General features: G+C 41.3%; 1 protein-coding gene across 2 annotated transcripts in view; it reads left to right on the top strand.

Moving 5' to 3' along the window:
• The window catches only part of LOC131466990 (protein sidekick-1-like), a 267,384-nt gene that overhangs the window by 195,155 nt on the left and 58,220 nt on the right, over positions 1-14,009 (top strand). For both annotated transcript variants that reach the window (XM_058640648.1, XM_058640647.1), the window contains 3 exons: positions 4,598-4,738; positions 8,170-8,351; positions 12,043-12,158. In XM_058640648.1, the coding sequence (XP_058496631.1) occupies positions 4,598-4,738; positions 8,170-8,351; positions 12,043-12,158 (439 nt within the window). The remainder of the gene's footprint in view (positions 1-4,597; positions 4,739-8,169; positions 8,352-12,042; positions 12,159-14,009) is intronic.

Raw genomic sequence — 14,009 nt, 5'->3', positions numbered from 1 at the left:
AAAAAGTATCTCCTGTTTCTTCCCAGCTTTAATCAAGCAATAGCTCATGACAGTCTGTGACATGTTGTGATTATATCCTCACTAACCCCCTTAGCAGTCATATAATCACAGAGTGATATGGAACTGGGAGAAGGAAAAAGCAATTTTGCGGTGATATATGGGCATTATATTACACCCAGCAAACAATTAGATTGTTGGATTTGAGCTGTCTGTTTTATGAGAGTTGTTAAGACATTTCAGGAAGATCACAAATGACAAACTTCTCCAGTGCCGTAAGAGTGTATTAAATGGCGGCGGACTGACTCTTGTAGTAAGGTTTTCACAAAGAAATATGTGAACTTTTTAAACAACGATTATGACATCATGAGCTCTCGAGTGACACAGACATTTCACTAAGTTCACACGTCTCCAAGCAGGCGCTCCGTGTCCAACGCAGCCTGGATCGTTTCTCTGCGCGCTGCTTTATGCCCACATCCAAGCAATGATCTATATGACGAGGATTGAGTGCAGTCGTGATGAAGTGCAGGGGATCAGAGTGAATGACGCGGGGAGTTCGTAATCTGCGCTGTACGCAGCCAAGTTCTGCTTTTGCGCAAATAGACTTTCCGGCATTTAATAAATGCTGTTTCACCGTGTACTCGCATCTTATTGGAACCGTTTTATTGGTGGGAATAGACAGGTGCGTGCTGGCCGCAATTTTTGCATGCGTCATCACATCAAGTCTTTCGCCGAATTTCCGGTGCATCACTAGCGGTGATTTTTATAACCACACGCTGGAGAACCTGTTCTAGTTCATGTGTCCACCAGTGGCGATTGCTCTACAAGGGAAGCTTGTAGAAATTACTCTAAAATGTCACCAAGTAGGTTTTGTGTTGTATTGACATTTCAATGCTCATTCAGAATCAGCTGTTTATCATGGATGACGGATCATTTTACGTGAGTTTCGTATTCCTGTAGCAGCCTCCGTGTTAAATCTACTTAACTACTTCCTACTCACTGTGGTGAGCTCGCCAGTGATTTGACAAATGCAGCAAAATCGTCACTTCCAGGGAAGCTCAACTTCTCTTCTCGGGCGTGGACGCTGGGCTCCCGCATGATGATTGAAAGAACTGTCTGAAAAGTGGAACCAGTTCTTGATTGACAGTGTTGCAGAAACATACACCACAGCGAAGCCTTTTCTCAGGCCTGTGTGGATGCTGTGTGGGAAGTCAGTAGACAAATAGCTGGTCGCTGTGTGTGATTTGCTTAGCGATATAGCAAATTTGTACATATACGCTGTGAATAAAAACACTATTAAAGCATTTGGGTTTACATAATTATCGCTCTAGTTGTTCGTTTGCAGAATTTGTGAATGTGTGTATAAATAACTAGGCCTGAAATGAGCTTCCCCCTTTTTTAAGGACCAGCAACCGCCACTGGTATCCACTTAAGAGCGTGGATAATTGGCGCTCACACTCATCGATTAGCCATTGTTTGAGGATTCCCTGCTGATTGGTCTTAAATTACAGACAAACTGATGGACCTCTTGTTATGATCCAGGTCATTAGTGTCTCCCGGCAACACAGATATAATCATGTACATGGACACAAACTGACAGCTGTGGTAACTGCTAGTATGACAGTAAATAGACATCAGGAGGAGATGTTAAAACCGTCATTATAAGTAAATGATTGCAGTTCATTGGCAGTGTCACATGTGACACCTGTGACATTTGAATGGCCCTAAACCGTCGTCGGTGTTGTGCAGAGTAGAAAACTGTCATAACCATAAATAAACCATAAATGCAGTGTTTCTTTACGTTAGAAACACAAGACCAGTGTACATAAGCAAATGTCACAGTGGGATTTAAATCATTTTGAGAGTATCCACAAAGGTTCTCCAAACGTCCCTTTAGTGTGTCAGCCTCCTCTATTAGTGCTGCTTTTAACCTCTAGCAAAGCAGCACAACATTTAAATGGAAATAAGCCTAAAAGTGTAAGACAAAAAGAGAATAAGATCATTTATCCAGCTGGTTGTAACCAGTCACATCACATCGGGTTTCTCTTGCTTTCCATTTTTTTATTATTATTATAATATTACCTCTATTTTTTTATTTTTTTTTTAACTCCTGCTGGACCGAAATTTTACCATCCTGTTTGAATGCAGGCAGACTTAGCATCGCGCTAACGCCGTTACATTTAAGAGCCGCTGTGTATGTGGATTTAGTGGGAAAGCCAGTGGGCACTAAACTGGGAGAGGGTGACACAGATAGGAACTTTTTCTAATTCCCACAGCGATGAGACTCACAAAACACCCCGCCCCCCCACACACACACACACACACACACCTCACACACACTTGCACTCACACACCAGAAAACATGTACAGCTGCAGAAAAATGGCCTCTTTTCCTTAACAATAAGGGACAGAGAATGTGTGTCAACCAGTTTTCGTGCAGTGTTTGGTCACAGTTCATGTATGGGTGTGGTGGGGTTGGGTGTTTATATATATATATATATATATATATATATATATATGTGTATATACATATATGTGTATATATATATATATATATATATATATATATATATATATATATAATGTATACATATATGTACATATATATATACAGTATATATATATTAATCTCCTGTGTGAAACTGACTCACACTGAACCCACTGTATGAAATATTTACTCGCAAACGGTTGGAAGGGAATTAAGGCAATCCACAAAGAGTTTCTGCCATCAAATCAAAGTGTGTCCGTATGTGTTTTTCATTTACAGTCAAACAGTGAATGACCGCAGCTGCTCAGCGCCGGGTTTGTGTAGTGTGAGTTTGTGTAAGTGCATTAATGTGTGCCATCAATTTCGGTCAAAAGCAGTGGCATAGTTGAGGATTATATATACCCCATTTCCAGACGGCTACACTAATGCCCATCTCATTCACACAAGGCCCATTAGCCTATGTGTGTGTGTGTGTGTGTGTGTGTAACTGTGTACGCCTGCAGCACCTGGTGCTGTCTCACAGTGCCTAACCTAATGGAAGTAAAGCACAGCTGTAAAACCACTGGCCTGTGCCATATATCCGCCTGCACAAGTCTCTGGCTAACAGCTTTCACACCCCTACTTTCACACAAACACACACAGATATAGATGTGCACACACTTTTATAGGCGCATACAGGTTCAGACACAAATACAGAGCCATACCACAGCTAATGGCTCAATAGCTTATAGAGAATCATTCAGGGAGAGATGGGCCACAGAGGGGAAGTGAGAGTAGCTGGAGAGGGAAGGTAATGTAAATCTCCAGGCATAATCCATGGAAGGGAAAAGACCATCGGATGTAGCGGTCTGTCTTAAGCGGGGAGGAGTTTGTTAACGTGTGTGCTTGTGTGTGCGCTTGCACATATGGCTCTGATTACATTAGCTGAGCTGCTTACACTAAAGCCAGAGGCTGACCAGCTCAGTCTCTGTGCTTTATCAACCATTCAGAGCTGGGAGCATTAATCATGGGTTGAGGGTGTGAGTGTGTGAGTGTGTGAGTGTGTGAGTGTGTGTGTGGGGGGGGGGAATGAGTAGGCGATAGAAGGATGAAATAATTGAGGCCAAAGGACGTGATGGAGGAAAGGTGAAAGTTTGCAGATGGGGAAGGGAAAAAAAAAGTGAAAGTAGTTCAAAATGTCAAAGGAAAGATGGTGAAAATTGTTAAGAGTGACAGAAGAGTGGTGAGGAGAGCAGAGAGTGCTATAGATCATCCTGTCCCACTGGGGAAAAAAAAAAAAGGTCTTTGCTCATTTAGTGCTAATAGTAATTTAGCTCTCTGGTGCTGGTCTATTGGGGCAATTGTGGTTGGTCTGAGGTTAGTATAGAAACTGCCCTCACAATAACTGCTGGAGGAGAAATGAACGGTGGTGAGAAAACCTCAAGTTAAACAAAATTATAAACAGTGACCTGCAACATGTGGAGAACAAATGCAAATTGGTTGCTCTCTGCAGCCGGTGAGTAAAACCCATTCTGAGTTCATGAATGCTTTTATATTTGTTGTTTTAAACCCTCAGTGTCAGCTCGATCATTGCCGAGAGAAATCCCCTGGTGCACTGAAAGTGATACATTAAATGTTTCCATCACCAGCAGCAGCAGCAGCAGCAGCAGTTTGTTTGAAATAAATTAACAATATAGGCCGAGATGAAAAAGAAATGCATTCACTGAAATAGCAAGATACATACGGAGACTGAGGAATGAGAACCAAGAGGGTAGAAGGCATCAGAGGTGGTAAAGCTTGGAAACGATGCTCTGTAATAAGTTGCAGTTTCGTGTGTCATTCCAGTGATGTACGTGATCATTTGTTTGCTGCCTGACAGACCCCCCCCCCCCCCCCCCCCCCCCCCCCCACACACACACACACACACACTAGATAGCATGAAGATACTTAGGGAGGAGGAATTCTCTAAAATTCCCTTTTAATCTGCTTCAGGAGTGCACTCTCCCAGCGTAAATGATCCATACTGTCAGTCTGCACTTGCACATCAGCAATACTGATATTCTCATTACACGACCACTAATCAAATGCATTTGTTTCTCCTGTTCTCTTTGTGTGTGTGTGTGTGTGTGTTAGATTGATGCTAAGAGAGGAGGCACCCAGTGCACCTCCAAAGAATATCGTGGCCAGTGGGCGTACAAACCAGTCCATCATGGTCCAGTGGCAGCCTCCACCAGAACCCCAGCTAAATGGAGTCCTTCGAGGCTATGTGCTCAGGTATGTGTACACACCAAATCATGTATGCATTTGTGGCTTGATAGTATTTTTTTTTTTTTGCTTTGATTTGTGGGTAGCTGTCAATGTATTCCATGTATTTGTTTTAAAGGTCCAGTGTGTAATTATTAGTGACTTCTTACTTCTCAAAAAGGATGTCAAGGCCTCTCTCTCTCACCCTCTCAGCCCTTTCCTCCCTCATTGGTTTTCCACTACACACTATTGTAGCATGGCTTGAAACACCGCTATCACTAATGGAAAAGTGAAAAGCAAAAAAAAGAAAAGAGTCGAGCCGTGCAGAGCCGTGCTGTATAGTGGAAAAGTGCCATAAGTGGAGCCATTCTTTAATGTGTCCATCGTATGATCCTGCACGTAGAAACCTATATCAGAATAAGCTTTGTCTTGATATTATATAAACTAAAAAATCATACAAACATGCTGTGTTAGTGTTTTATTCAGTTTCTGCTAATAACCCCTCGTTAATGTTACACACGCAAATTAAAAGTGTAAAGTTTAAATATCTGGTTCGAGAGGTTTGACCACAGGATTGTCCACAGGATTTCATTTATTTAATAAGAAGATAATGAAGGTAACTAAAGCTCTCTGAGCCAATCAGCTTGCTGATGGCTATTGTTATTCTATCCATTTTGGAGGCGTTCATAACAGAGGAAGTTTTATAAAGAAGTGAAAACTATGCTACACAACTAATAAGCTGAGGTAGCTGTGATTTTGTTGCCTCAAAGGTCAGTGCTGTCAAGATTGCTTGCTGTGAAATGAATCCAACCCTCACCATAAAATATTTGTGTGGGCAGCGAGACTGAGGTCTCTGAGCTAAAAACAGCAATTACCATGGGAACAGTCAAAAACAGTATATTCTAATAGTGTGCTAATCCTCTTTGAAGGATTTGTGAATAAAACATCTGGGAACATGCAAACTCTCACCTACAGTATATTTTATATCTCTGTATGTTCTTTATTAATCGTGGCAGGAGCTACTGTAAGGAAACCAAGTATTCCCATTTGAGTATTTCTGGTTGTGATCAAGTGTTAGATCTCAAATGACGTGAAGCAGTCATTCCTCTGTCTTCTACTGTCGAGGGATGGGAGGATGACCTGATAAATGGCATCACATAACATACGCATGCTGCATGGAAGGAGAACTGCAGGGAGGGGTGTGTTTGTTTTGTTGTTGAGTTCAAATATCAACAACTATTGCTTATTACACTAAATCTAAATCATTCTTAAATGAGTGGGTTGTTTTTCCATGTGTCTGCGTGAAAAGAATTACGATGTTGGAAAGCATCCTTTCTTGAACGTGAAAAGCTTGCAGCGGAGCGTGAAACTTAATGAACTTCATTACCACATTCAGGCATTGGCTAAATAGATGAGGTCAATGGTTTTTAAGATGTTTAATACCAAGTACCACCTGAGAAACTGTGGTGTAAATAGGTCGAGCAAAGTCAGCCACTGACTTTTCACAGGAGGCAGATTTATTCACAATGAGATCATTTACTCTCTCGTCATCCTCCTCTTCCTCACATACACTTCACACACTGGTATAGTGAAATTAGATTAAGATGGAGCGAGCGATAAGGTGACTGTAATTATTATTATTTCATTTTCTACGCACACTGGGGTCAAAATTCCTCAGCTCCACTCTGATCACATACCCTGGTATAATACAGTAGGACACTATTTCTGATTTTCCTCCAAGTACCACCAGAGGAAGCTCCCACAGTTTGAGAACCAAGGTAACAATTTTAAACATTCAAGCCATCAACTCTTTCTTTCAGTGTCTATTGTACTCACAGCAAAATTGTCATGAAACAAGGAGCAAAGAAAAAGAGCTTTATTCAAATTTGAATAGCACTCACATTACGTTCTATCAGATGGACTTATGTTAATTAGTTATGGACGTGAGAACTGCAGCTAAAAAAGATTGTAGCATGACTTGTTGGATTTGCTTAAATTAAATTACAATGAAACAGAAAGCTTCCTTCGCTGTTGCCTTTCCCCCTCTCTGTCCATATTGAAACAAATAACCACACACTAGAGATTTGCATTTTGAGCAAAAATGCTTTTTGAATATTCCACAGGATTCTTATTCCTATATTCTAATTTTCCAACGCATGAGTGCCTGGGAATGTAATGCAGGGTTCACAGCGTGATGAGCTAAGAGGAGCAGTTAACGCGATGCGTTTAATGACCCTGGTAAATTCCATCACTTCTGTGGGACCTACAGTGTGCTGAGCCTCTGCAAACACACGTGCAGTGCACTCACTAAGCGCTCACTGCTGCTGTTACCACCCTGTGATAATAAATGCGCCACAAATTAGGCTGTTACGAATAATCTAATATTCATGTACACACACAGACACAAGTGCTCTTTGCAGATACTCTGGCTGCCCTTGGTCGCTGTCCTTCATTTTTATGTCGGCCCAAAGTATGACACACTGTGTGTAATCAAACTGTCATTAGCAGCCTCGCACGAATTTGCATTTAATTGCAGTGGAAGTTATCAGATCTTTATCCTCATTCACTTTGTTAGCTGTCTCCACTTCAGAAATCAGTTGGAAGTAGAAGTACACGCTCGCACGGCTCGTCCGTATCCTTTCAGCTTCATAGTACGGAGCGCTCTCCCCCCCCTCGTCCTGCTCACCTCTTTAGATTCATCTTTCTACTCTAGTATCAGCTGCCGGGTCTTCACTCTCATTCCTTTTCTGAGATAGTGGGAGTATCGTCCTCCACTTTCACAGTTGGAGGAAAAGAAGCAGGGACTTATTTCCCCTCCACTGCCGGGATCCCCTGTCAACATGCCCCGCCCTCTCACTTTGTGAGATTTGTTTAGCGTGTGTATTTGTGTGGCTTTGTGTGCACAGAATGCATATGTAATGCAGCGCTGACTCAGCCAGGGAAACATTGGAATATTCAGTTACAGTGAATTGGTTCCATATTAAAACGCTGACATGAGGGTTATTGCACCATTCAGCTCCATCAGATATATACAGTACAAAGGGGTATTACACCTCGCCATCTTGTTGGGTCATATATCCTTTTAAGTAGACATTTATATCACATGCACTTTAGTTAAGGCTTTGAAGGTGCACCACACTGAGACACCTACCTGACACCGAGGTTTTTATTCTTCAGTTATTCAGATGGGATCCGAGTGACTCCACACCAACAGAAAATCTTTAAGCCTAAGGTCGATGCCTGTCGACTGCCTGCAGAGCTCAGACACGGGATATAAAGAAGCACAGTGGCCACTGTAACCTTTAAAGAAAGAAGTTTGAAATAAACATGGTCTCGATCAGGAGACACTGATACTTTGGTTTTGGAGAATATTGTTCATTATATTGCTAACTATATATAAACTTCTTGTTTTCCAAATCAACCTATTCACAAGTGTGTGTTGTGTGTTTGTGTGTTTGTAGGTACCGTCTGGCAGGGCTGCCAGGAGACTACCAGGAGAAGAACATCAGCAGCCCAGAGACCAACTACTGTCTGCTGAAAGATCTCATCATCTGGACACAATACCAGATCCAGGTGGCTGCCTACACTGGAGCCGGCCTGGGCGTCTACAGCAGCCCTGTCACTGAGTACACTCTGCAGGGAGGTAAGCAATCACACAAATAAGCAGTTTCAAAGAGACTTTTTGTCTGTCATTAGTTCATGTGTGCATATTACTGAGAGGAGAGAGAGACTGAGAGAAAGCCTACAGACATCCTACAAAGTTTTCTACCTTAATAAAGTTACTTAAAAACTAGCATCCCTTTAAGTTCTTTGTCGTGTGAAAATGGACTCTGTCAAGCAATACTATCAGAACTGACAGGCGGAGTGTTTGTGTATGTACAGCAGCAGCGCAAGAGTGGGCGGGGACAAGACCGTTTGTTTTTTTAAACATCTAAATGTGGTTCTCAAACATTTTATACCAGGAGACAATTATCACCTTTTCAGAGGAGGCAGATTTATTCCCAATAAGCTCTCTCATCATCCTCCTCTTCATCACATATACTTCACACACTGGTAGAGCGAAATTAGATAAAGATGGAGCAGGAGATACACAGATTTCATTTAATTATATTTTTTGTTTAATTTTCTACAAACTCCGGTCAAAATTCCACAGCTCCACTCCGATCACATGCCCCGGTAAAGACAGAAGAACAGTATTTCAGTATTTTACTACATTGGTGTACCACCAATACAATGAAAATCATACTCATTTGACAATGGTTTTAACGTAACAGACATTAGTTTATATTAACTACAAAGGGAAAATAGATATTGATGTAATTGTGAGGACTACCACATCTCGTGAAACATTCACAGCATACATAGACCTTTCTGTCATGGCACAGTGACCTGTCTCCACAAGCTGTCCAACTTCACTGTCAATGAGAGCTTTAGTGCAGGTCAGAGCTGTGTTTAAATCTACAGCGATGTCCCTTGTTGTTGCAGGAACTCCAGCTTCAGCTAACTAATAGGAGACCACTAGGGGTGAGGGACATCCCGGGGGAGCTACTTTCATGGGGGGAAAAAAGTCTCTGTGCTTACTTATGAATATATTATACAGTACATAATAGTGTAATAAATACTTGATTTTAATAAACATGGCTACACAGAGGAACACACTTTCAACTCTTCAAATGTAAATCAATGAAGTGGTTGTGAGAGGAGGAGGGACGTAAGGGAAGATTGTAAAGGAAGAAGAAGAAGAAGAGGAAGAGGGACTGGTCACTGGGGTAAATCTCAGCGTGCTCTTCTCCTCCTGACTTTTATTCCGTCAGTAAATTATCATTATTACATGGGCCGAGGTTCACGTACCACACTCACGTGTGCCTGTGTACACGTAAAGCTTACAGTCATTATAACAAGAGTTCAGGACAGGTTTATGGACTCATGAGAGAGAGTTAGGCTCATTAATTATTCTAATGTGGTTTAATGGGAATGGCTGCAATGGATTGGACATTTCTCTCCCCCTCTCTCTCTCCCCCTCTCTCTCTCGGAGAGTATGTGGTTGAACTCACTATTAACATAACATTTCTCTTTCTTTTCCCACTCCTCCACACAGAGCCAAATATGCACACTAAGATTCCACCAGAGGACAGAATGTAGTGTTTTATCTGTAGCAGTGTGCTGAGAAAGGTTAGAAGTCGGTCCCCAGGTGTACAGTCAGCCTGGCAGGAGGGGAGAGAGCATCTTTAATATCAATTAATCTCTCATGCTGTCTCCTCAACCTTAGCTTCACTTTGTCTCACTCTCTTTTGCTTTCCATTTTTCACAAACTTGCGCTGGTCTCTGCTCTATCCTCTCTGTGTGCTCTTCTCTCCCACTGTACTGGCCTCTCTGACTCGCATATAAAATGTAAAGGGCACTCCCATCATGCAACAGTGCATTATCACTCTGTAGTTTTCTAGCATCAGCATTATTCAATAACATAAACCCACAAACACCCACACGGAAACAGTCACACCCTTCTTTTACCATTCTGGCTTTGGTATATTAATGTTTTCATCCACTGACTTGCAGATTTCATGTAACATTTAAAGGGCTAACACATTAGGGCTGTTAGGGCTGTCGAATTTAATTCAAATATTAAAAAAATCGACCCTCGCAGAACAATAACGTTTTCTGATACGTCAGTAATACACCCGTCTAAAAAGCGATGTGGGGAAAGTTTGCAACGTCGAAATGAAATATCACTCGTCAACGAGCAACATGAGGGGACACCTGGCAAACCAGCCGTTTAAGTCCGAGCAAGCAAGAATTACGTATATTTTGCCACCGCTCGTCGATGCTATTACGTACAAACTGGTCCGCTTTATTTGCAAAGACATGAGACCGATTAACATCTCGCAGGGATCCGGTTTCAAAGACGTCATCCAAGAGCTTAAGCCAAGGTACACGGTTCCTCGCCACGTGAAATATATAATCCTCAAAACGACCGAAGCTCGAACGAGCCACGCGGGCGAAAACTTTGCCAGATGGTGACAAACTCAGGAGAAAAGAACATCTAATCGTACATTCATACCCTCTTTTTTCTCAGAAATCTTTTTTTTCTTCTTCTATGAAGATTTTCCAGATATGCCCCGTCCTGCACACAAAACATGATTATATTAGTCCCACATCGTTCATCACTCGTTGCACTCCCCATCTGTGATGCCTCCTCTGCCACTCTACTCAGATGGAGCTAACAGCTAAGCTAACAGGTGTGTTGCTCAAGGGCTCTATAGCCCCCCCCCGGTGAAAACAAAGGCAAATTGAGGTCCACCAAATTTCCCAAAACTTGGTGAGATGTTATAGACCAGGACAAACAAAAAAGTCAACCCTAACCATGGCCTCAACTCAACAGTAATCATTTGGAATTTTGGTGTTCATTTTGGCAATTTGCACTCTATGTAAATGAGCTAACGATGCGATTATGTGATTGATCGAATAAAAGTGAGGGAGACAGTGAGGTCAGGGAACTGCTGCACTCCCAGACTTGCGTGGGGGACACTTGTGTGGGGGACACTTGCGTGGGGACACGAGGGTCCTGTCATGACTGCGTGCAGTCCTAGTTTAATCTGTCTATTGTGACCCCGACAGCTCAATAGGAAGATAAATCATTTCAATGCACATTGTAACTCTAATTAAGTGTACATACAGATCAGATGTCATGATTCTTGTATTCATTACGTCGTGGTTTTCAATCAATAAATGATGATGTGCTGTGCAGCAACATCAGCTGGGTAATTAGAGTTGACGTGGCTGCTTTATCAAGATCATAACATGACTGCATGACAGATCCAACAAATCAAGCGAGTGAAAGTCTCCACGGCCGCTGTCTGGCCTCCAGAGGTCAGCGACTGAAGGACATAACACATTTAATTTATCATTTTAGAAGTCTTCATGAGTCACCTCCATTGTTCAGAATGAGTCACTAATCCTGAGCATCTTAATCTCATTTAGGAATTCCGACTGTATTTATGATAATATAATAATGTGCGAAACATACACATGCAAAATACAAAAGGTGAGATGAATTTTATTGAGAAATTAGGTCATTATTTCAAGATTTGGCAATGAGTTTGTGCGAGCCTTGCACGTTTCTTTTTTTAAGATAAAAAAAATGAACTCAATCCTATCATGAAATATTAAAATTGCGCATAATGTGAGATACTCAAAACTACTACTACTACTTCTTGAAAAGTAAAAGCGTAGCTCTCATGTAGTATGCAAGCCTTTTTTTTCTTTCTCTTTTTCTTCTTAGTGAACTCATTGTGACTAAACGTTACACGTGTGTGTTTGTGTTTGTCTCTCTTCAGTTCCCACAGCTCCTCCGCAGGAAGTGGAAGTTGTAGCCATCAACTCGACCACCATCCGTTTCACATGGAAACCTCCACCTCAGCAGTTTATTAATGGAATCAACCAGGGATACAAGGTAAGCTTCCGGATGAATGTGTACGTAGTAAAAATAAATTCAGTCTCAATAAAACGCAGGCTTACACCTGTGGGGTTGTTTTTTTTTTTTTCACACATATGGGAGAATGCATTTCATTTTTCATTTACGTGGTGAATATGTAGAAAACATTCTAATGAATACAATGTCTGACGCATTATTCGTAGGAGAAAGTCTTGATTTAATGAGTGCATTTTACGGCAAGGTCCTGTCCCAGGATGCACTGCCTCGCTCCTATTTACTCTTTCATTTAGCCAAGCCAAGTGTGATGAGGAAAAGAAAAGAAGACAGGATTAAGTACAGAAGAAAAAAAAAACAAGGTGTTTCAAAAATAGGAACAAAGGACTGGAGGAAAAATAAGAGATTATAATAGAGGAGCTGTAAGCAGGATAGTGGTGAGCCGAGTAGGAGCAAAGGATTGAATCGTGCGAGTGATGTAGATGCTCTAGTACTGGTATTTGATTTATTCCGCACTTCGTTGTGCCAACCAACCCCTAAGGAACTGATTAACATGACAAAGAACGCACGTCACATTCTTGCTGTGCGTCAGTGAGTCTCTCTGTGTGTGTGTGAGACTGTTTTTTTGTTGGTTGATAAATACTATATGGTTTTTCCGTCGGTTTGATGTGGCTGTCTGATGTTGTCTCTGTGTACAGGCACCACCACCCCACATCAGTGAAGCCTCTCAGGGCTGCAGCACATGTGGGTGTGCATCTCCGAGTGTGTTTTTGCTGGTTGGAGAACAGTAGATAATGATATTAATTAAAAGAGGTTATGAAGCAAAGACTCATCTCATTTCACCCCCGCACATCAGTGAACATATACAATGCCCATAACAATATAACTCATAATAATATATCTGAACACTGATTGTTTTTTTTCATGTCTTTCACTTGCGTGTCCTTGACACAGGCTTATGACTCAGTAAACCCTGACTTTTGAGAGACACTGGCTTTAGTTATTAAATTTATCTGTCTATGCTTAGTGACTCATGAATTAGGTTTATTCAGACACACAATAAAGAACAGATTAATTGTTTTTTACTTAACAGACTGCAGGGTTTTTTATTTTTTTCCTTCTCTTTCTGAATTCCCAAGTCTTGTCTTCCGTACAGAAGAGGTTTTATATAAAGTACAGTTTGTATTAGATGATTCAGGTCATGTCAGACCTGAATGCTGCAAGGCAACTGGACTTGCCTGTGGATACTGAAGATGTTTCTCCTCTGAAATGAAAATGTCGCTCAGATGAGAGGAGCAAAGTCTTAGAGTCAGAGTCACGTATCGCCAATCACAAAATACATTAAATAGGGAAGTAGACAACATTTGTGTCTCCGGCAGTTGATGGCTGTCATAAAGACACAGCTGTGGGAAGACAATGGTAAGAACACGGATACATCTGTCATCATTAGGACCCCCTGCTGTTAAATATTAGCTGCAGATATTGAGTGAAAGTAGTTTCCTGCATCGTTTTGGATAGAAAATTTCGCAGTTTGTTTGTGCTTTAAATCGAGTCATCGTGGTAGAAAAGAGGAAAACAAGGCGAAAATACTTGTCTATTACAGTTTTAAAGTAAACTTAAATGACCTGGGGGCCAATGAGCTTCTAGTCTGGTCAAGAGGAGAAAAAACAACAACTGTTCAGTAGCAAGTGGGCAATATGATGTCAAAATAAACACAATATTCCATCTTGACATCAAGATAAGCTTGATGATGTTTCACAGAATTTCAAAGTAAAAGTGCTTGTTTTGATATGGAACAATGTAAACTTCACAATAAAACCAAAAATTAATCTATTAATATCAAAAACAGAGAAATCAATCTAAAATTGAGTAAAC

The sequence above is a fragment of the Solea solea genome, chromosome 10 (assembly GCF_958295425.1).
Source record: "Solea solea chromosome 10, fSolSol10.1, whole genome shotgun sequence".
NCBI lineage: Eukaryota > Metazoa > Chordata > Actinopteri > Pleuronectiformes > Soleidae > Solea > Solea solea.
Note: the sequence above shows the minus strand (reverse complement) of the source record. Positions and strands in the feature narration are given on the sequence as shown.